The sequence below is a fragment of the Odocoileus virginianus genome, chromosome 3 (assembly GCF_023699985.2).
Source record: "Odocoileus virginianus isolate 20LAN1187 ecotype Illinois chromosome 3, Ovbor_1.2, whole genome shotgun sequence".
Classification (NCBI taxonomy): Eukaryota; Metazoa; Chordata; class Mammalia; order Artiodactyla; family Cervidae; genus Odocoileus; species Odocoileus virginianus.
In genome coordinates, this window is record NC_069676.1 from 55,159,377 (window position 1) to 55,184,214 (window position 24,838).

A 24,838-nucleotide genomic window follows, 5' to 3' on the forward strand; every position below is an offset into this window, starting at 1 on the left:
GCAGGTACAATAAAAAGTTCAGAGTGGATAGATGAGAAGAAATCTATTTACCATCTTTGATATAGAGTTTGTTCTCTGACACTATAGGAATACCCCTGATTTCCCTCACCCCGTTTTTCAAAACTAGCTTAAGTAAAGAACCCACATGCTAATGCGGGAGATGCAAGAGATGCAAGTTGGATCCCTGGGCTGGGAAGATCCCCCAGAGAAAGAAATGGCAATTCGCTTCAGTATTCTTGCCTGGAAAATTCCATGGACAGAGCAGTCTGGTGAGCCACAGTACATGGTGTCGCAAAGAGTCAGACATGACTGAGCGCACACACACACACACATAAAATGAAAACATATGTACAATGAAGGTAAAGTTTTTAAAAATGCATTTTTTATTTTTATATAAACTAAAACACCAGAGCTTATTGATTCCTATATTAAATACATAAATTATAAAATAACCATTCATAAAACTTTACATACAATAAGTTGGTTCCAATCTCTACGGTAATACATACAGTACATGTACATGTTCAGTGTACTTCGAAGGGTCATTCTGGTGAAACTCAATTTATATTTTTCTTCCATTAATAAACGAGCACTGAAACAATCAATGGAGTCATGCTAATGAGATGGAGAGAAAGAACCCCAAGTGAAGCAGATGATTGAATGAAAGCTCCGAGAAATTGGCTCCCCTGGCTGTGTTAACACAGTAGATACCTGGGGAACGATGTACTCCTGTGCACTGGCTGTCCCGTACCCCACTACCGAAGTCCTACTGAGTCCCTGAAAAATTGGATCTTGAAAGTTCAAGTGGGCACGAACCCTTTTTGGAATGAGATTGTTAGCGGATACAAATATGGGACTTTGGACTAATGTTAATACTGTAGATTGTGCTGGATTCTGTTGCTCTTTCCAGAAGACCACTGGCATTATTAGAAGGCTAGTTGGCAGGTCTGAGTAATTGGAAAACCAATGAGTAGTTCTTTGCTCCAGTCAGAAACAGAGAATAGCAGCAATGGGCAGAAGGTGGAAAAAAGCGAGGAGAGACAAGCAAGGAGGGGAAGAACACAGATATCAGACACTGAACAAAAAATGAGTTACCCAGCAGCCTCAGAAAACCACTTCCCAATTCCTCAGTCCTGGGACAGAAGTACACATTCTGTAAGCACTCACACCATCATACTATATACAGACTATATATGTGTATATATCTACATCACATATTTATAAAAGTGTTTGGGTTGTGATCTGCCTCATTGTGGGAAGTTATGGTTAAGGGGGGGAAAATAGGCACATTTTGTGACTTATCAATCAAATATAAGTGACTGCTATTATCACTGGATGCTGGGGACCTTGTTTTGGGAATCTGCTTCATCCACACTACAGTGAGTTCATGGAGGCTTGAGTGTAGGCAAATTTAGACTCCAAGTTGTTCATCTACAGCACTCTCACCATACAGAACTTTGATATCACAAGGATGGAAACATAAGCATGGGAAGAAAGACGTCAATGCAAAACTACAAAGATAAAAATAGGGAACTTCACCCAACCAACTACCTGTACTTCTGAGTTTGGTATACTAGGTTGAATATAGCAAATTATAATCCTTCTATTTTTGCCACATTGCCCCTTGAAGTTTATCTTTAGCGATTTTGGCTAAACATTGGACTTAAACTCTCAATAATAAAAGACTTATTTAGAAAGAACTAAACTGCCAAACTAAAGGCAGTAAAGGAATGTGAATCTGCTCTGCCCAGTACTGAAATGGGATCATAGAGGATGAACTCCAGCTTCTATTATGTCTGAATCCTCTTGCCACAATGCCTGAGGCTCAGTCTTAAGACAGTATATTATGTAGAAATGACAAGGCAAGTGAACAGGATGGAAGTGTTTGGCACTCAAGATCTTGTGCCCTACTTTCTTCCTTTCAGAAAGTGGGAGTCCACTTAAGGGGAGGATTGGGCCATCCTGGAAACATCAACTCATGACAGTCATCCAAGACTTGCTCTGATAACTGATCTCTCAAGTTATACTGAACTATTTCAGTATAGTAGATAAGTATATATATATATACACATTCATATATATATATGAATATATATATATGCTGTGCCATTCTTTGACAGATCAAGAAATACAATTAAATATTTAAAAAACAAAATGTCTATGCTGCCAATCTATTTTGACAGATAAAAAATGCAATTAAATATTTTAAAAAAATGTCTATGCTGTGCATCTATTTTGATGTAATATAACACATAAGATCCAGTTATTTTGCATCAGCACAGAACTGATGAATATTATTTTTACAATTTCCATGAAAACCTAGGAAGGTTAAAAAGACATGCTTCATTTTTAAAACAATGAACTTAAGAATTAAGTTGAAGACATTGAATACATGAATTACACAATGGGCTTACAAAAAAAGTTGACAATCAATAGGCAAAAAAGAACAAGTTGGCCAGAAATTTATTTTAAACTAAAAATCACCAAAGTAAGTTGAAATAAAATACTGTAGCGAAAATCAGTTGGCAAAAGTTTATTTGTTCTATTACTAATGAAGAATACACTTGTTCTACTTCAGTGATGACCCATGAGCCCTACATCATCTCTGTCCTCCTGAAGATCCACGCTGCCTATGTGGGCAGTGTTTTTTTGTTTTTTTTTAATACAAAGCAAGATTTATTCTTCTACCACTAAAACTTCACTATTGGCAAAAATTTCATTTATATCACATAAATTAAAAGGGATTTTGTAGCTTATTTTAGCAAATTCTAGTGTTACCTAAAACAAAACTTGGGTGGTGTTAAAAAAAAAAAAATTAGACAGCCAATTCAGCATCTGTTGATGCTTTCTGGTTTTATAGTCAAATATAGTCTTCAATTTATTTTTCCTTTCTTGTGAAACTTTTCCTGTTCTGAATAGTTATGCTAAATTGGGGCTTTCATTTTATCTCAAACTATTTTTTAATATTTTCAGTTGTTTATTTTCCAAGAGATGAAGGCTTTAGGAAAAGTTAAGTAAAGTGAACCCTGAAGAATGCTGTTCTGATTGTTCCTCATTCATTGGCCAAATATGTCAGGATAGCTAAGATGAAGAAATTAGGTATTGAAGATTGGAGTGGGGATCATCTGATCTCTGTAAGAAGTAGAACCACAGTCAATCTCTCAATTGTTGAGACACTTTTTACTCTTGCTGATCATGACATGCAAGGGAAGCATTCATCTGGATATGGTCCATTTCCTTGGATCTACAAGTGACTGGAAAATACATGTACAATTTTGCTGGTGGTTTTTATTATTGTGGAAATGCATAACAAAATATTTAGCCTTACTCAAAGATTTGTTACTTTTGAAGGTCATGAGTAAAGTATGGTAAAAATATCATCTGTTAGCTTAAAATCTTAGAGAAATTTACTAACCTCCTTGATCTTAAGCAAAAAGAAAGAATTCTTTTTTTTCCCTTGCATTTTCCCTAAACATATCTAAAGCTGCTTAGATGGTCATACTCATGGGGATTGCTCTTGTATGACTTTGTGTATGTGACACAATCCAATTTATAGCAGATAAGGTACCTGATTAAGCTACATTATTTTAATAAGTATTTCTGATCACCCGAACCGTAATCAGTGCTTGAATATAAAATTTAAGCTACAAGTTTCTTGGTGGGGAAAGCAAGATGAAGAGGAAGGAAGTAGGTTTGGTGGAGCAGATGGAGTCTGAATTTACTCAGATGCACCCTGGGATGGCCAATGGAAGAGAAAAGTCATCTAAAATATGGGAGAGTAATTTATCCTCTTCCATACGTTCTGAGATTTGAAAGTGTTGGGTCACAAACTGTAGTAGCACCCTTTTTTACATTGCTTGCACAGTGAACGTACTCTTCTTACTTAATATGGAAACTACCTGTTGAACAGAGAATCCAGCAGAAGGATGGTTCTATTGTACATCCCCAGTAGGACATCTACAAGACCTCCCCCCAAATGAAAGGGATATCCATCAGACTAATTATGTGATACTCTCAGCTCACTCCAAACCTTAATTTCATGGCTGGCTCTCTTACGATGAGGGAGGACTTCTGTATTTTGGCATGCATATGCAGTAAGGGGAGCTAGAAGATGCTTCTCGTTGAAATGACACATTCTTCTATCTTGTTAAATAGCATGAAAATGATCTATTTACTATAGGTGATTAGAGCTCCTGGTTCTGGATTGCTCAATCTTTATTGCTAGTAATTGACTGGAAAGGTTCAGTACCGCGGTGCTTAGATTGAAAGAAACTGAAGCACTATTTTATTACACAGGTGACTCTTTTTCTCAACACCACAAAAAAGTCAGATACAGCAGTCATCATAATTACAAAGCACTTTATGCTCCTTTAAGCACCTCTTGTTCCAGAATTGCAAAAAAGAAAGAAAGAAAAACCTCATGAAAAAGCATTTTAACCTCATTTTGCAGATGAGGAAACTGAGGCACAGAGAGGTTAAGTGACTGGGCCAAAGATACCTGGGTCAGCAGTAAATATAAGAACAAAAAGTGGGACCCCTGCATTGTAGCTTTAATTGTACTTTCTTCAGTTACTGTTCTGGCTTTAAAAATGCCAGCGCCAAAACTGAAGAGTAAGATACTGAATCCACGTGTGGAAGGACTTGTGTAGCATTTCATAGAAAGAGTTTCTGGCTCCCTACACACATTCTTAATGCATGGGAATGCTAGCCCTGTAAATAAAATCTTGACAATTTGAAAAATTGAGGCTGTTTGTTATCTACAGTAAATGAGGCTAAAATTAGCTTTTCAGGAACTTTTATTTGCTCTCAGAGCTGAATCCAAGACTCAGTATTACATAACTTAGGAAAAGTACCAGTCTTCTAATTGTCTATGGTAGAAAATGACCTTATCAGTAACACAATGTTACTTTTATATAAAAAAGTAGAGCTACCTTGTTGCTGTCATATCTCTGGGAAAAAAAAAATTATCAGTCTAAATGACAAGAGGTCAGAATGCTCTAAGCATATCAGGATACTTCTAAAAATAATCATATTTTCACTTAATAGTCACATCTCTGTGGAAAACTCATTTGTTGATAGAAGTTTACTTATCGCCTCTATTTGTATCAAATCACACGTTATTTGCAGGCAATTTTAAGCAGCCATTTGAAGACCAGTATTTTGGAAATGGAAAGATTCAGAGATGCCTCTGGCCCTATAGTCGGTGGCATTCTTAGACAGAACTAAGTCAGGGAGCTTGTGATCTAGAGCATCATCTTCTTAATTTTCAATAAGAATGAGATCAGTTTGTTGTTCTTGGAGGACCACAGAAGGCCAAGAAAGCATCTGCTTTTATGCATCTTATGTTGCATTCGCCTGGATCCTTCACATTGGTTGCCAGTTTAGTCGGGGTCACTGTGATCCACTTCTCATCTGTCATGTGTGGAATGCATTCCACAAGCTCCACTGTTTGCAGAAAAACCGGACACTGTTTTTCTTCTCACTCACATTGCAGATGTCTCTGTTCCTGAGGTTTAAACAATAATAAAGACAGAAAAGCAAATCCCTGTAGTAAGAAACCAGACTTTTCAAATCAAACATTTTATTGTAAACAGCTCCTCATAGGTATTCCTCGTGCTTCCATCCCCACCCCCCTTATCTTTCTGTTTTGATTTTTTTTTTTAATGATGTTTATTTCAGGACTAGTATTTCCATGGGGTGTGGTGTTACATTAAAATGACCCCCCCTGCACAGCAGGGGTAGAATGTTTCTTTGTAACTTTGGTTCCATGCCCAAGACACATCTTTGCTTGATCTGCTGAAACTGTTTCCCTTGCTGAATTGTTTCTTTCACACAATATATGTCTATAGTTCTTTCCTTCTGGTTTGACATATACATGTTTCGTTAAATGCAGCATATATTGTAGATTTTCAACAGGGTCATGTAGGAACTGGCAAGTAAGAAACCTTGAATAATGGCTTTAAAATACACAGGTGTAGTCCTGGCTACAGGATGGGTCTTAGCTTTTGATCTCCCTTTCACTGCTGTAAACATTTCTGCCATCTTTGAAGGTTTAGAAGTATTTGCTTTTCTGCGGTCTTATCCGTGTTTTCGGTTTCTCTGTAAAACAGAGGGAGAAATTCTTTAATCATTATTTCAGTCAATAGCTGAAACAGGAAAAAAAAGCACAAATTCTTTTTTTTTTAATTAAAGAAAAAACCCATTTTTTATTCTTTACCACCTCTTGAAACAGTATAATCTTGTGCGTGTTATGTAAAGAAAGTCTCTAAGCTTAATTTCTTTCCTTTAAAATGAGAGAATAGAAATGTCTATTTCAAGGGTTGCTGCAATGTGATGCATGTGAAGCAATTAACAGTTCTTGTCTCATATTAAGTGGCCTGAAATATTAGCTATTATCAATATTGTCTTTTTCTCTGAGACTTTCTAAGCCAATGCCTTCAGGAGTTCAACTAAGATATTACTTTAAATTTAATCTTTAAAAATTTTATTGAAGTATAGTTGATTTACAATGTTGTATTAATTTATTCTGTACAGCAAAGTGACTCAGATGTATGTGTATGTATATCTATAATATATACACATATATATTTTATGTTCTTTCCCATTACGTTTTGTCACAGGATATTAAATATGGTCTCCTGTGCTATATAGTAGGACTTTGTTGCTTATCCATCTTATTTATATAATAGTTTGCCTCTGCTAATCCAAAACTCCCATTCCTTCCCTCCCCTAATACCAACCCCCCTGGCAATCATAAGCCTGTTCTCTTTCTGAGTCTGTTTTTGTTCTGTAGATATGTTAATTTGATTTGTATTTTAGAATCCACATATAAGTGATATTACACGGTATTTGCCTTTTTTTTTCTGACTTACTTTGCTTAGTATGAGAATCTCTAGGTCCATCCATGTTGCTGCAAATGGTATTATTTCATTTTTTGATGGCTGAGTAATATTCCACTGTGTATATATATATCACATCTTCTTTATCCATTCATCTGTTGATGGACATTTACATTGCTTCCATATCTTGGCTACTGTAAATAGTGCTGCTATCAACACTGGGGTTATATATCTTTTTGACTTATAATTTTGTCTGGATATATGCCCAGGAGTGGGATTGTTGGATCATATGGCAACTCTATTTTCAGAGTTTTGAGAATATTTTTACTGTTTTCCACAGTGGCTGTACCTATTTAAATCCCCACTAATAGTGTAGGCATGAGTGCATACTGTTGCTAAGTCATGTCCAACTCTTTGTGAACCCATGGACTGTAGCCCGCCAGGCCCTTCTGTCCATGGGATTATCCTGGCAGGAATATTGGAGTGGGTTGCCATTTCCTCCTTCAGGAATAGTGTAAAAAGTTTCCCTCTTCACCACAGTCTTTCCAAAATTTGTTATTTGTAGACTTCTTAATGATGAACATTCTCATGGGTAGGAGGTGGCACCCCATTGTAGTTTTGATTTGCATTTCTCTAATAATTAGTGATGCTAAGCATCTTTTCAAGTGCCTATTTCCCATTCATATGTCTATTTAGGTCTTCTGCCCATTTTCAATTTCTTTTTTGGGGGGCTATTGCTGTTAAGTTGTATGAGCTCTGTATATTTTGGAAATTAAGTCCTTGTTGGGAAAGAACTGAAGGCAGGAGGAGAAGGGGATGACAGAGGACGAGATGGTTGGATGGCATCACTGACTCAATGGACATGAATTTGAGCAAGCTCCAGGAGTTGGTGATGGTCAGGGAAGCCTGGCATGCTGCAGTCCATGGGGTTGCAAAGAGTTGGACACGACTGAGTGACTGAACTGAACGGAAGCCCTTGTTGCTCACATGAAATATTACTTTAAAAGCAGGTCTGTCTATGCCTTTCACTGACTTACTTGTATATCAAAATTCCTCTCCAACAACATTGTTTAATGGCAGATGGTCTCTATCCCAAAGTCCTGATCTGAGGATTCCCTGGGAATTTTGCTACACAGGTTTCCTGTTTGACCCCAGAGTATCTCTGAAAAGACATTTCCCTGGACTGGGCCAGTCAATACTTCTAGCCCCATCCCTCTTTAATTCTATGTATCTGGGTTTTTGCTTGGGTAGAAGCTTAGGACGTAATACACTCCTCTAAGAAAAACCAGAAAATGGCACAGAGGACATTTTATCATGTACTGCATAAGGACGTGACCTTTAGAGTCTGAATGGCATGGATGGAGAAAATGGAATTTCCATGAAAAAGCCATTTAACTTCTCCAAGGCTTAATTTCCCCATCTATAAAGATAACTAATTCTGTGGCAGAATTTAATGGTACCCCAGAAATGGTGGCCAAGATCCAAAGTGGTGGAAAAGGAGGTATGTAGTATCTTAAGGATGCTTCCAGTTCACATACCAAGGCAAATCAGAGATTCAAAGAAATTTCTGCCATAGGTGCAAGTCACAAGTATTCGGAACTCATATTTGTGGAATCACTTGGTTCATTCGCAAAGGCCAGATCAGACTGAGATGAAAGAGTGACCGAGTCACAGGAAAGTGAGTAGGAAGGAAGTACAGAGACTGGGATGAGAGTATACTGTGGGAGGGAGGTGTAGGTACCAAAAAGGCATAGAGATTGGTGGTGCTGGCACAAAGGAGCACACTCTCAGTCACATCAGTCATGTCGGATTCTTGGCAACCCCATGGACTGTAGCCCCCAAGTTCCTCCCTCCATGGGATTTCCCAGGCAAGAATGCTGGAGTGGGCTTCCATTTCCTGCTCCAGGGGATCTTCCCTACCAGGGATTGAACTCAGATCTCCTATACTGCAGGCAGATTCTTTACTGCCTGAGCCACCAGTGCAGCCCTATAATATTCCCATTATCCTCAGTAAAGAAGAGAACTAATCTGAATGTGTTGGATGAAAGTGAAAGAGGAGAGTGAAAAAGTTGGCTTAAAACTCAACATTCAGAAAACTAAGATCATGGCATCTGATCCCATCACTTCATGGCAAATAGATGGGGAAACAGTGGAAACAGTGTCAGACTTCATTTTTTTGGGCTCCAAAATCACTGCAGACGGTGATTGCAGCCATGAAATTAAAAGACGCTAGTCTATGAGGACACAAACAGTCAGACATGACTAAGTGACTAAGCACAGTAAAGGGGAACCCCACATAGTTTCAGGAGATACCATGTGCTCATGCATTCATTTTTTCCTTCCAGTTTTATTGTGATATAATTGACATACAACACTGTATAAGTTTAAGGTGTGTGGTATAATGATTTGATTTACATACATTGTGAAATAACTACCACAGTAAATTTAGTGAACATCTACAAAATTAAAGAAATAGAAAATGTTTTTATTGCAATGAGAATTAGTAGGATTTGCTCTCTTAACAACTTTTATATATAACATATAATCGCATTAATTATGTTTATCGTGTTGTTTGTAATATCCCTAGTACTTATTTATCTTATGACTGGTAGTCTGTATAACAGCTTTTGACTACTCATCCAGTATCCCTTCTCTCTACTCCTCACCTCAGGTAACCTCAAATCCAATCTCTTTCTCTATGAGTTTGTTTATAGAGAAGAGAGGTGCGCACACCTAATGCATCTTTATACACATTCAGATTCAGTTCAGATCAGTTCAGTCTCTCAGTCGTGTCCGACTCCTTGTGACCCTGTGAATCGCAGCACGCCAGCCTCCCTGTCCATCACAAACTCCCGGAGTTTACTCAAACTCATGCCCATCGAGTCGGTGATGCCATCCAGCCATCTCATCCTCTGTCGTCCCCTCCTCCTCCTGCCCTCAATCCCTCCCAGCATCAGGGTCTTTTCCAATGAGTCAACTCTTCGCATGAGGTGGCCTAAATATTGGAGTTTTGGCTTCGGCATCAGTCATTTCATTTTAAGGTAGCTATCTTTATATATAATTTAAGTTAGTCTTTGGTTTAAGAACAGGATAGAATATAAATCATTAATAGGACAAATATTTGTATGGTTATTTACAGTATGCTTTTGCTACCTGCTAATAAGTGAAGCCCTTTTCTTCCTTACTTCCTCCTTCCTCTGTCTCGCCTGCTTTGGGCATATAAGTAGAATTAATCCCTTGCCAGTAATGTCTTATTCACTTGTATTATTTAAATCCAGATTATTCTCTGAAGAGAAAGATGAAAAGGTAACTACTTATTTTGGTTTAGTTCCTAAACTATTGTACTTGGCAGTACTAGAGGTTTTATTCTCAAACTTGTAAATTTGCAAACTCAGTACATGTGTGATAACCAACTTTTTCATAATAATAGCTAAGAGTTGCTGATTACTGAAACATGTGCCAGTCAATGTGGCAAATCCTTTATAAGCATAATCTTATTTAATTCTTTCAACATAATACCATGATGTAGTTAATACAGTCACAATCATTTCATGGAACAGGAAACCTAATTTTGGTCTAAACCTACCATGACACGCTAGTATATGGCAGGATTAAAATTTAACAGTATATTTAACTTTAAAGCCATACATGTTAAACTACTCAGACTTTTTCCTGTATGCATTTTATATTATCCAGATTCACGATATGAAGAATTTGTTATATTATTACTATTAATTATAATTATATATTTTTTTCATTTGACTACTACAAAGCGTCAATTATGTGCTACTCTGGAGGAAAAGCAAATCAAATTTTGTATATTCCTCAAAAAAATCGGGAAAAGGGATGGGGGATGAGCATACAGCAATTTTAAATCCAAAGAATTATGTAGTAGTTAGTATACAGATCATAGAAGACACCTCTGATTGCTGATATATATAAACACAAGTGATGCTCAGAATATGAGAGAAAGGCCTCTTTCACATTTCAGGCACAACACGGTTAAAAGTGGACTCTGGCATGAGGCTGCCTGGGTACAAATCCTACACCTGTCCACTGTAGCTACATGGTCCTAGGAAAGTCACATGCTGTAGTCTTCCAATTGCAAAAGAAGAAAAAAAGAAAGAAAAGCAATACCTACTTGCTAAGAGGGATTTGTGAGAATTAATGTATCTATTACTTAGAACAACATCTAGCACGTAGCTGCTAGCCATTACTGATATTAATGGTCAAATTGACTCCTTTTCTAGCTAGTATTTACGAGTTTACGAGGCTTGATTTTTCTTCCCAACACCACGTAGTACTAGTGCCTCACTGAACTTCATTTGCCTCGTTGATTGATTGCTATTTGGGGGTGGGAACGGCTTGTTTGCGATGCTCTGGCCATTTTGATCCCTTTCTAGAGAACCTTGCCCATTTTTCTTTAGATATTCTCATTCAGTTTAAGAGACTAAGCCCTCTTCTTTACATGCTGCAAGGCTGCTACTCTTTTTGTCAGACAAAGGATGATTTTCAGTCTTAAAAGAAAATCTTTTGGAGTAAGGAACAAAGCCAGGGAGTTGGTTCTATAAGGATACAACTTGCTGGGCATTTCTGCTTTACTTTTTCCTTGTGTTAGATCATGCTTGCTTTCCCGTTCCACATCCAGGTAACAAAGTTGATACCCACAGAGACAGAAAGCATCTCTTCCATTTTTCAACTTGTTATAGAAAATGTTAAGTAATACGGGGTGGGAAAAGATCCTTGCATAATATAACTTAATAAGATAACCAAAGTAGACACAGACCATGGTAAATGGACTTAGAACAGCAGGTAGCCCTTCTTTATTTTTAAGTAATGGTGTTAAGGTTTGTGCTTTCTGTACCTGGGTAGACATTAGAATCACCTGGTTAGCTTCTTAAAAATATAGATCAATCTTATTTTCCACTTCTCTCATCCTCTGTCTCATCTCCATGTCCGATAACCTGTTTCATTAAATTGGTAGTAAGGCTTTGAATTCTGTATTTTTACAAGAATTGGGAATCACTGTCTAAGATTCTTTTTACTTACATCCACTTACAAGAAATGGATTTGATAATATAATAATAGTGAGTCTTCATTTTTTTTTCTAAATTGACATTGAAAACTATCTTATTTGAAAACAAGATTCAATTTTCCTCAATATCCTGTTTTTCTGAATTCTGATGAAAATGAACTAGGAGAAAGGGTTAAAAAAATCAGTCATTTTAACTTGTTAGATTTATAGGAGCAGAATTTTCAAGCTGGAGGAGACACTGAAAACATACTCCTGTTTCTTCACTTTTACAGAAGTGACTCTTTGAGTGTAATGAGAGGCTACAATGAGAATTCAGAGATCCACAGACATCAAGACTTTCCAAAGCAAGACACTTAGCTAGAAAAAGATTTTTGACTTTCATCATGCTTCATTTCTTTAATAATCACCCAAATGGACTGGATTGATTTCCCATTTTATGGCATTTAAGATTGGCATTTAAATACCAAATGTATTTTTTTTTTAAACATGAACATAGTAACATGCTAGCATTCTTCTCATCAAATAAGTCTTAGAAGCACGTTTTGAGAATTAAATGGAATCTTACCTGTAAGAGGCACCTTGACATCAAGGCCATAGAATAAAGGCAAGAGAGAAGAACAAGAATAGAAACAGAAACTGCAGAAGAAAAAGAAGAGGATTATGTAAATCTGAATTTCTGTAGTGCCATTCAGGTTGTACAAAACCTCAGCTTTTCCATATTGCTCAAATCTGATCATTTTTCACATACACACAAAGTACCTTTTATTTTAAAAAAAAACCATACCTTTTATTTGTTCGCTGGTAAAGCAATACAATGAATAACTGGTGTTCAACTAACATCGACTGATACATTTTAGAATTCTGAGAGGGTCTTACAGGCAATTGGTCTAAGCTCTGAATTTTATAAGTGAGAAAAATAAACACAGAGCAGTTCATCAACAGACTAATTGCATATAATTTGATAGTACAGTGAAGCCTAGAGCTTAGACCTCCCGAGTCCTACTCTACTATGTGTTATTATCTCTATTTTTAATGTGTGAGTGTAATTAAAAAATTAAAAAATGATCAAAGTGTAGACTTTATCACTCAATGCTATCACTATTTGGTTACTATGGCAGAGCAGGAAGAATATTAATTTGCAAGGTAAACATATGATTGCTTATCCACGTTGGGCACTCCTGAGAGGGAAATGGAACAGTATTAGGAATTACATTGGGGTACCAGGTATAACCACGGTCTCTGCTGGGTGAGTGAGGGTATGTGATCCTCCTACTGGTATGAACTATGCTTCTACATCAGAGGTGGCTTCAGACAGTAAATGTAATGCCGTTGCTCCAGCTGGTCATGCTTCTGAGACAGATGTCTCCTTGTTTGACTCATAGAAGTTAAACAGAGTCTGAGCTGTCCCTCTTCACCAAGAACCTTCACCAGAGAAGCAAAAACTTGGATGGAAAACATGCTTTGTGTGGCACTGGTAGGAAACCAACTGTATGCTAATTATAAAATCTTATAGGTCAGATCAGGTTTCTCAAATACTGATTTCCTTGGGGATTTACAGAGCCGTGAAGTCTTTTGGCTTGTTATGACCCTTCAGGAGCATTCTGTTGGATGTGACGGTTTTGAATAGGTCCTGGATGGCAGTCTCCTGTTAGGCATATTATTTGCCTATTTCCTTTAATGGAGCTACTTACAAAGCTCTTGCTTCGTGGTGGCAAAATTGCATGAACAAGTTATAAACATGGTGTGAAGAGCTATGTATTAGTGACCAGGCTACTAGAATGAAAAGCAGAAACTCTCTTTTTTTTCCCCATTCCTTGAAGATGGGTAGTGATAGGATGTCACCTGTAGTGAGAGTGGATGAAGGAGGGGAATGGAAGCCTTCCACTATTCCCATGAGATGGTCAGGTGTCAGGGCTACCTCTCTGGGCATAACGGGTGCTCATCACTTGATTTATGATGAGAGTCTAAATTCTGTGCCACATGGTGGGCAGGCGGTGGGCCTCAGGGTCAGACACCTGACCTCTGCTTTTGATTTGCCATAGACGGGTTATACGATTTTGCGGAAGTTGTTTAATGTCTCTGAGCCATTGTTCATTATCTGTATAAAAGGGGAACATAATATCTGCTGTGTCTGTCTCAATAATCAGGAGAATCAAATGAGATGATGACTTTGGCAGTGCTTTGGATAAAGTGAAGAACAGCATGTGGGAAGCAATTCTGCTATGTTTGTTGCTATCCCCTGATTTACAGTGTGTGTGGGAATTGGGGACAAAGAAGGAATACTGTATGTGTCCTGAGGGGGTGATCATGTACCCCACAGGAAAGAATGAAGACTATCTCTGACATAAGTGATCGTTAGCCTTTTTAATATGCTTGTGGATAAGCAGTATTGAGGTCAAGTGAATAGAAGTTGCTTTATAAACCATCTCTCATTCAAACCTCTAATCAGAAACCAACTGAATTGCCCTTGAAGTGGCTTAGTTTAGTAATACATATGGAATTTGCTGATTTAATAGCTAAATAATCCTCATTTTCTGTTAAGTACGTTAACCTATTATAAATATTTAGGAAGTTCAGACCTGTAGAATGAAAAGTACACTTTACTTCAGCTAGGGTAGTGACATAACTAGATATAAAAAAATTCCTTTTTCTGTTTTCCCTAAGTTATATGGGACTGAACTGAGTGAAGTTACTGGGGCAGCACTGTCTTCTCTGCAATTTCCTCCCAGAACCACTCCAGGACTGTTAAAGAATTAGCAGAGAGAGTGACTAGGACAAGGGTAGCCATTCAAAAACATGGAAAATGGAAGGCATCAGTGGTGTCCTTTGATGACCACGGAAACTGTGGCCAATCCCTGCCTTCTGTGGGTCTTTCTGCCAAACACCAGGAAACTAGACTCAGCTTCTAGTTTATTACACTTTACCTCTGCCTCATTTAATCCCACAGAACTAAACAGCACATTTCAGAAATGAGGAAAATTCAAACTTACAAGCTTACATAAGATATGCACTTCACATTTAGAAATTTTAAAAATTATACTTTGAGTTATATTTTCTTAGTGTTTCCTAATTTTCATGTAAGTGACTTCATTTTTTCCCTCATGGAACAGACGAGAGGAGGTGAAGGAAAGTGTTACCACCCCTATTTTGTAGATACAGCTTAGACATGGTGGGTAAAGTCACTTACCCAAGCTTAAATAAGTACATGAAGACTCAGCCTACAAAGGAATCTAGGGGTCTGATTGTTTGGCTACTGGACCTTACCAACTTCTTCTGAGAAGGACAACTATAAAAGCAATTTGGGATGAATCAAATTCTAATCGTTATCTTGGAAATAGCGGTGGTTTACTATTTGCTCCTCGGGTGCCCATGGAAGATACTGGAAAGCAACCATGATTTTTTGCAAGACAGGGGTTCAGACAGCTTCTTCTAGTCAATGAGATCAGAACTCCAGAGAATGCCTCTTGCCATCTCTGCTGTGTCCCTCCTCAGGCCTAGGGGGCTCCTGGCATCCTAGGCAGGACAATTCTGTGTTAATTATGCAAGACTGCCGAACTCACTGCAGCCAAGCAGTATCCCCGTGTTAGTCCTCTCCCTTCTTCCAGAGCACACACATTTCCAAATGCCATCTTTACTCCCCAAGAGTGTTGGCTGACTAGGAAAAAGCAGTTCTTCTCTCAGACCACTGGGGAAATGACATGAGGGCAAAATTTTCATGTCTCAATCTAAATTTCTGAACACATTTCAAAAAGGAAGAGGAAAGCAGAATAATGAAGCTAGGAGAAACTTTTGGAAAAGATGTGAACATGGAAAAGGGAAAACTGAGGAAAGAAAACACTTACAGAAAAGAACAGGAATCAAAACAAAAGGCAAAAATGTATAACTGAAGGCATATGCTTTGCCAGAACCCTGGTGCCTGACTACAGGGACAGCTTAACTATATCTGCCTACACACAACACACAATAGCTGAGAAAAGAGAAAACACAGTGAGTGAAACCAACACTACTGTCTGATCCAAAAAATAAAGATTGAAATACACACTGAACTTCACACATACCTTTTCTTCTAGGTCCTTTATCTGTCTTTTCTGGATGTCTGTTTTATCTTCTAAGTCACGAATTCTCTGAAAAAAGGGGAAAAAAACTGAATGCTTTACAAGGTGTTAAGTTAAACAAGGTCATTCACCAACCTAAAACACAGAACTTCCCATAAAAACATTAGCATCTGGAAATGTCATGTATACATTTTTCTACACCTGGAGGGTTATTGCATATTTCAAAAATCGCCTGTACTCATATTCAAAATGATTATCATTGACTGTATTTTAAAAATATTTGCCATCCTTTTTCTTCTGGGTCGATCTATCTCTGCGGACCTCTTCCCTGTGAGAGAGGTATGGTTCTCACCCCACTGTCCTTGAGCTTGGTCAGCAGACCTGTTTTGGCCAGTGGAACATGAGTTGGGAGTGAGATGTGGGAAAGTCACCTCTTTGTGGAGACAGCTGTGTGTCCCAGAGCTAGAGAAAAAGGGACACATTTTGTTGTAAACCATTTGGATTAAGGTTTTTGATTGTTTATTGTCTCATTAAAAAATGGCTAAAAGTGGCTCACAAAAATGCCACTAGTTGCTGTTCTACTTTTTTTTTTCAATCTTATTTCAAATTTGTTTCAGGGTATGATCTTCTCATAAAACCAGATAGATCAATTTTCATAAAACAAAGATAGAGATTACACTTCAAAAAAAATCCAAAGAAGGAACTGATAACTTAGGGGGAAAAACAAACATTACAAGAATAGCACAAGCAATCCTGAAGATAAAAAAAGCTCAGAAATATCTTTTAAATTACCTGTAAACTATAACAAAATTTCAGTAATTTGAATAGCACAGATTTGAAATCAACATTACATAGACACTAATTTGAAAGTGACAGAGGAGAATGAAAATGTTGGCTTAAAGCTCAACATTCAGAAAACTAAGATCATGGCATCTAGTCCCATCACTTCATGGCAAGATGGAAAAACAGTGGAAACAGTGACAGACTTCATTTTGGGGGGCTCCAAAATTACTGCATATGGTGACTGCAGCCATGAAATTAAAAGACACTTACTCCTTGGAAGCAAAGTTATGATCAACCTAGACAGCATATTAAAAAGCAGAGACATTACTTTGCCAACAAAGGTCTGTCTAGTCAAGGCTATAGTTTTTCCAGTGGTCATGTATGGATGTGAGAGGTGGACTGTGAAGAAAGCTGAGTGCCAAAGAATTGATGCTTTTGAACTGTGGTGTTGGAGAAGACTCTTGAGAGTCCCTTGGACTGCAAGGAGATCCAACCAGTTCATCCTAAAGGAAATCAATCCTGAATGTTCATTGGAAGGACTGATGTTGAAGCTGAAACTCCAATACTTTGGCCACCTGATGCAAAGAACTGACTCATTGGAAAAGACCCTGATGCTGGGAAAGATTGAAGGCAGGAGGAGAAGGGGATGACAGAGGATAAGATGGTTGGATGGCATCATTGACTCAATGGACATGAGTTTGAGTAAACTCCGGGACTTGGTGATGGACAGGGAGGCCTGGCGTGCTGCAGTCCCTGGGGTCGCAAAGAGTCAGACATGACTGAGCGACTAAACTGAATTGAACTGAATCTGTGAGTGAATAAAAGTTTTCAAATTTCCTTCTGGCAAATTAAAGGCCTTATATGTTCACGGCATAGGGTTACACAGTGCAGGCTTATAATTTAGTGCCTCTTTTGGGAATAATTAGAAAATGGAGAACGGGAGTCCAGAAGAAAACAACGGAAGCTAAATGATGTGATAACATGAAAGACCAGGTTTTACAGTGCAATGTGGGGAGACAAAACCGTAAGCTGAAACAAACAGCTGAGCTTGGAAAGTATATCCCCTCTCTGAACAGTGGTTCTCAACTAGGGGTGATTTTGCACCCCAGATGACATTTGGCAATATCTGAACATTTTAAAAAGTTAAAGTGACTTTAGCATATTCACAAAGTTATGCAACCATCACCACTAATTATCCAGACAGTTTCAAATCACAAGTGATCACCAGTCATAACTAGCATCTAAGGGGCAGAGGCCAGGAATGCTCTAAATATCCTGCAGTACACAGATCACTCCCCGCCAACTTCCACGAAGAAGAATCATCAGACCCAAAATGTCAGTCAGGCAGAGATTGAGAAATCCTCCTTTAAACGAAAGGGGGTGAGGTTTCTACAGGAGAGGAGGGTGTGTGTTGTTAGAAGGACTGTGAAATTATGTGACAATGAATGTTGATGTGTGTGACAATGAATAATAAATAAATGTGTGTGATGTGTGTGCTTGTGTGTATTTCCATAGTGCTGCTTATGCTCCAAAGCTACACAGGGAAAGAATAAATTTGTTAGATATTTCTACCTCGAGTGTGCAAGTATTTCCTTGATAGAGTCTGTTGGATGTGGAGACAAGCCTTACATCAATCAAATCATGGGCATGAGAGATTAGTGTAGTGTCTACTCAGCCTCCAGGTCTGTGCTTGCTGGGCACCTGCTTACATGTTCAGGATTGTGCTGGATGTCACGGCGAACAGAGGCAAGGTGTCACTTAGTTACTGATCTCAAAGAACCATCACATCCAGATGGGGAGATAAAAATGGAAAACACAGGAAAAAAACCGATTATGTAGAAAGGGAAAACAGGGCAAAACTAAGCACAATTCCATCACCAATCTCTAATACCTCATACAGTGCTTAGTTGTACAAAGGAGCTGCCTATACATATTTATTAAGTGAGTTATGTATGCTCATTGAGTGCTGTGCGCTTTATTTCTTTTTCTTTCCCAGCTTTTCCCAGACTGCCATCTGATCTAACAGGAAACCCTATAGAGTCCAAAACAGATCTCTCTTCTACCAAGTAGGAAAGTTTCTACCGCTCTCAAGTGTACCAAGTTCCCCATCAGAACTGTGAGAGGTTATTGCCTGCTCTTCCTGCTTCTGATCTTCTGCATCCTACAGCCATCGACAACAGCCAATCTGAACTCTTAGAACATGAAATGGTAGGCTTCCTTGGTAGCCCAGTGGTTAAGATTCTGTGCTTCCAATGCAAGGGGCGTGGGTTCGATTCCTGGTCAAGGAACTAAGATCCCACATGCCACGTGCCACAGGCAAGAAAATATCACACACACACAAAACAAAGAATGTGAAATGATCACAGCAGTCCTTGAGCTTTAAGGGGCAAGGAAGAGGAAGAATGGAGAGTTGGCCAAGTTGCTCTTAGAATAAAACCCAAACTTCTTCAGGCCCAGCATGATCTAGCCCTGTCTTACCTCTACAGATTCACCTCGCAATCACCTTTCCTCAGCTCCATGTGCTCCTGCCATATTGGCCTTCTCTTTGCTCCTTGAATATCCCAAACATTCCCACGATAGAGACTTAGCCCCTGCTGATCCTAACTTCTGGCCACCTTGCCAAGATCTCTGTGTGGCTGATTCTTTGGGATTTCAACATCTTCAGACCAGCCAGTTTAGAGTGGTTAATCCTACTCCCAAGCTCTCTCTCTCTCACACAACACACACACAGACACATGCATGTATCTTCAGAGCACGCTCTGAAACTGCCTTGGCCACTGCTTGTTTGCCTTGCCACTTTGCCCCTCTTCACCTGCAGGACACATGAGAGAAGTGACCTTTATGTCTTTGCCCTGACATCACATTCCCAGCACCCAGAACAGGCAGGCCCTCAGTAACTGGTCTTGAACGAGTGTATAAAAGGGTATGGGATATGTATATTTTTCCAGTAGTAAGTGATCCATTGTCTTCACCCGGGAGAGCATTCTGCAGGAGGTAGAGCTTACACTGGGATTAGAAAAATGAGAACATTTGGATAAATGCAGCAGACTTTGAAGGACATTTAGGGGTCAGTAGTCAGGCAAATGAGGCTTAGAAGTGGAAAATCATGGCCTCAAGAGTAAAGGAAGAGTTCTATACAAATAGAGGAACATAAGCTCTGGAGAGATTGTCTTAAATCCAATTTTTAGGGGAGGGGTAGCCAGCTACTGAAGGACCTGGAGATTTCTGCATGACTAGACTCAGCTGGAAAGTGGGATCATGGAAGCTTTTGAGGAAGAAGGTAGCATCAGAAAAGGTGCGAAGGACAAGGAAGACCCCAGCGTTTTCAGCCTGATGCTTTGAGATATGGCAGTTCCACTAAACAAGACAGGCAGATGGGGAGAGAAGAGAGAAGCAAAGACAAGAACGTGCGTTCAGGTGTGTTTCGCATGAGTTCACTTTGAAACATTCCAACAGAAATGTCTAATAAGTGGTTAGTGAGAGGTTCTATAATTTAGACTGCCTTATAAACTTGCTGCTGCTAAGTCGCTTCAGTCATGTCTAACTCTGTGCGACCCCATAGACGGCAGCCCACCAGGATCCACCATCCCTGGGATTCTCCAGACAAGAACACTGGAGTGGGCTGCCATTTCCTTCTGCAAGTATGTATAAACTTACATATGACAAATCCTGTCCAATGTCTTCTGGAATAACTCTCTCAAATCAAAGCTACTGATTGAAAGGAAAAAAAGAGTAAGAAATAACTGGAAAGGCATATTCCAATGAACAGCTGTTTGGGAGACAGAAAATGCCAATGAAAATTATGAGACTTAAAAATGTGTTTTTCAGTTGCTCAGATGTGTCTGACTCTTTGCGACCCCACAGACTGCAGCACGCCAGGCTTCCCTGCACTTCACCATCTCCTGGAGTTTGCTCAAACTCAAGTTCATTGAGTTGGTGATGCCTTCCAACCATCTTGTCCACTGTCATCCCCTTCTCCTCCTGCCTTCTCTCTTTCCCAGCATCAGGGTCTTTTCAAATGAGTCAGTTCTTTGCATCAGGTGGCAGAAGTATTGAGCTTCAGCTTCAGCATCAGTCCTTCCAATGAATATTCAAGACTGATTTCCTTTAGGATTGACTGGTTGGACCTCCTTACAGTCCAGGGGACTCCCAAGAGTCTTCTCCAACACCACAGTTCAAAAGCATCAATTCTTCGGAGCTCAGCCTTCTTTATGGCCCATACATGACTACTGGAAAAACCACTGCTTTGACTAGACAGATCTTTGTCAGCAAAGTAATATCTCTGCTTTTTAATACCCTGTCTAAGTTTGTCACAGCTTTTCTTCTAAGAAGCAAGCATCTTTTAATTCCATGGCTGAAGTCACCATCTGACTTTGATCACCATCTTTGAACACCATGTGATATTGTAGCCCAAGAAAATAAAGTCTGTCACTGTTTCCATTGTTTCCCCATCTATATGCCATGAAGAGATGGGACCGGATGCCATGATCTTTGTTTTTTGAATGCTGAGTTTTAACCCAGCTTTTCACTTTCCTCTTTCACCTTCATCAAGAGGCTCTTTTGTTCCTTTTCACTTTCTGCCATAAGGGTGGTGTCATCTGTATATCTGAGGTTATTGACATTTCTCTCGGCAATCTTGATTCGAGCTTATGATTCGTACAGTCTGGCATTTCATGTGATGCAATCTGCATATAAGTTAAATAAGCAGGGTGACAATATACAGCCTTGACTCACTCCCTCCCCAGTTTTGAACCAGTCTGTTTTTCCATGTTCAGTTCTAACTGTTGCTTCTTTATCTGCATACAAGTTTCTCAGGAGGCAGGTAGGGTGGTCTGGTATTTCCATCTCTTTAAGAATTTTCCACAGTTTGAGGTGACCTACACAGTCAAAGGCTTTAGTGTAGTCAATGAAGCTGAAGTAGATATTTATCTGGAATTCTCCTGGCTCTTCTATGATCCAGTGAAAGTGAAAGTTGCTCAGTCGTGTTCAGCTCTTTGCGACTGCAGGGACTGCTCCTCTGTCCATGGGATTTTACAGGCAAGAATATTGGAGTGGGTAGCCATTTCCTTCTCCAGGGGATCTGTCCAATCCAGGAATGGAACCTGGGTCTCCTGCATTGCAGGCAGAGTCTTTACCATCTGAGACACCAGGGAGGCCCTATAGTCCAATGGATGTTGGCAATTTGATCCCTGTTTCTTCTGCCTTTTCTAAATCTGGCTTGTATATATGGAAGTTCTTAGTTCATGTACTATTGAAGCCGAGCTTGGAGGATTTTGAGCATTACTTTGCTAGCATGGGAAATGAGTACAACTGTGCAGTAGTTTGAACATTCTTTGGCATTACCCTTCTTTGGGACTGGAATGAAAACTGAGCTTCTCCAGTCCTGTGGCCACTGCTGAGCTTTCCAAATTTGTTGGCATACTGAGTGTAGCACTTTAACAGCATCATCTTTTAGGATTTGAAATAGCTCAGCTGGAATTCCATCACCTCTACTAGCTTTGTTCATGATGATGCTTTCTAAGGTACATTTGACTTCATACTCCAAGATGTCTGGCTCTAGGTTAGTGATCACACCATTGTGCTTATCTGGGTCATGAAGATCTTTTTTGTATAGCTCTTCTGTGTATTCTTACCACCTCTTTTTTTTTTTTTAAATAAAAAGTTTTATTGGAGAAAAATAAAACCACCACGTACACAGGGAAAAGAGCACAAAAATTCAACTGATACAGAACTGAAAGTCACAACTACCCAATGTTGTTTGCGATTACTTTTCAATTTCTTAAATGGCTTCCATCAATTTTTTAAATAGCCTTGCCAATTTTCAGCTGAAATAGAATCAAGTTTTCAAAAAATTAAGAGCCTCAGCGAAGGGACCAGCTTTTAAGATAACAAAGGTGACACCAAGAGTCTCCTAATAGGACCAATTCTACCGAAAAATTCCTGAAGCACATAACTACTGAGTCTGGTAAAACAGTAGCTCAGAGACCATCAGGGATTAGTTAGAACACTGACTCAGACGGTCCAGTATGCAGAGAGGGCAAACAAAAAAGCTGCATTTCCCTGTCAGATGAGTTCATGTAAGAAAACCAAGGAGGGCCTAAGAAAATACAGGCAATGGCTGCTCAAAATAATTAAGAAGGCATTCTAAATACCACATATGATTATACCACAGTGTGTAAAGTGATGCAATTAGAAAACAGGCAACTTAAAAAAAATATGGTCACAGGTCTTTGAGAACTCAAGAAAACAATCAATAGCAAACACAAGAACTGAAAGTCTTCTCAGCTGAGGGGTGAAAGTGAAAGTGAAAGTGAGGTCGCTCAGTCATATCCGACTCTTTGCGACCCCATGGACTGTAGCCCACCAGGCTCCTCCGTCCATGGAGGATTCTCCAGGCAAGAATACTGGAGTGGGTTGCCATTTCCTTCTCCAACCACCTCTTCTTAATATCTTCTGCTTCTTTAGGTTCAGACCATTTCTGTCCTTTATTGTGCCCATCTTCGCATGAAATGTTACCTTGGTATCTCTAATTTTCCTGAAGAGATCTCTAATCTTTCCCATTCTATCGTTTTCCCCTATTTCTTTGACTGTTCACTTAGGAAGGCGTTCTTATCTCTCCTTGCTATTCTTTAGAACTCTGCATTCAGATGGATATATCTTTCCTTTTCTCCTTTGTGAAAGGCAGTGGGAACTTAAAAAATATAATGCAACTAACAGCTCAGACCAGATTAAACAGAATCTTTGCTTTTGGGAGTAAAGTACCTTAGCTGATTGAAAATACACTTAAAAGCACTGACAAAATTTTAGTCATAAATAAATTTAGATAACTATTTGTCCATCTTAAAAATAAACACTTCTACAGTTCTATGACACACCTCCCACTTTGCTGAAATTAAATGCTATTGCATTCAAAGAAATACTTATCTAGAGGACAAGTTCATTCTCTTAGAGAAGCAATGATTCTGTTGAGTCTATTATTAAATGCTTTAAAAACTCTCTTCAGAGTTGAAATCCAAAATTTTATGATGGAATCTCAAGAAACCAATGCATGTGTTTATTATCTTTGGAACAAAATGGCTTCAGAGTTTCCTGTTAACTTGGGTAATTTATTAGCCTATAAAGATCCACAAAATTCTTGGCTACAACTGAAGTGTGATAAATGTCATGTTCCCCATAAACTGTTCTTACTGGTGTCATAAAATAACCCCTGTTCCTTTTCCACTCACCTTGATCTCTAATGACCACATGATTCTCACCTCTTGTATAGCCCATCTGGATTTCATACCAGTTGCTTATTACAGCTTATGGGTACCAAGTGCATTAGCCTGGAACTCTCAATTCTGGAATTATTACAGAATCTGCTTTTTGACCAGGACCCTAGTCTTTGCCTGTCAAGGAATGATATGAACAAATAGTTGAAATTAAGAATGCTGGCTCTAAGTTAATACTGGGTATTTATTTTGAGCCTTGCTGGTCTAGGAAAGTCATATAAATGATAGATGACTCAAGCTGTAGAAGACAGTATAGTGCAACGTTTATGTGCACTAGCCTTGGAGTTGGGCTGATTTGGGTTGTAATTCTTGCTCTGTAGCTTACTATCTGTCATCTTGGGCAAATGACTTAAGCACTTTTTTCTTCAGTATCATGATCTCTTTAAGTTGCAATTATAAGAATACTTACAGCAGTGGGCTGTGGTGGAGATTAAATAAAATGATGGAAGGAGAGCCCTTAATTTAGTTTCTGACCTACAGCAAATGCCAGTAAATCAGAGGTGGCTTCCAGGCTTTGTTGTTGCTGCTGCTGTTTATTCTGGGAATAAAGAGAAAGGCCCTTGTTCCCTTTTACCCTCTTCTGATGATTCCATCAGGCTTGGTTATGGACTGGGGTGAAAAACAGCATGATCTCTGTCCTGGAAAAAGCCCCAAAGAGTCCCTTCCCAGGAAAAGGGACATGGTCAGGTTCCATGAAATTCAAAGGGTATTATTTCATGACAAAGTTGTTGCAAAAACAGGAGCATGACAGAGTGCTTCTGAACTGCCAGTTTTCTTCAGATTAATTCATTAAGAAACCATCACCCTGTTTCTGAGTGTCGGTGTGAAATAGCAGCTATTTATTTTACTCTCTGA

The 24,838-nt window shown here is 38.9% G+C and overlaps 1 protein-coding gene across 4 annotated transcripts in view; it reads right to left on the reverse strand.

The window, feature by feature from the left end:
* Nucleotides 1–5,564: 5,564 nt before the first annotated feature.
* The window catches only part of JAKMIP2 (janus kinase and microtubule interacting protein 2), a 190,930-nt gene continuing 171,656 nt past the window's right edge, over nt 5,565–24,838 (reverse strand). For 2 of the 4 annotated variants that reach the window (XM_020905663.2, XM_020905660.2), the window contains 3 exons: nt 15,933–15,998; nt 12,440–12,510; nt 5,565–6,099 (listed from right to left, as the gene is read on the reverse strand). In XM_020905663.2, the coding sequence (XP_020761322.2) occupies nt 12,460–12,510; nt 15,933–15,998 (117 nt within the window). In that variant the 3' untranslated portion in view covers nt 5,565–6,099; nt 12,440–12,459. Of the gene's footprint in view, nt 6,104–12,439; nt 12,511–15,932; nt 15,999–24,838 lie in introns of all 4 variants that reach the window. The other 2 variants (XM_070465604.1, XM_020905662.2) reach the window with 2 other exon arrangements.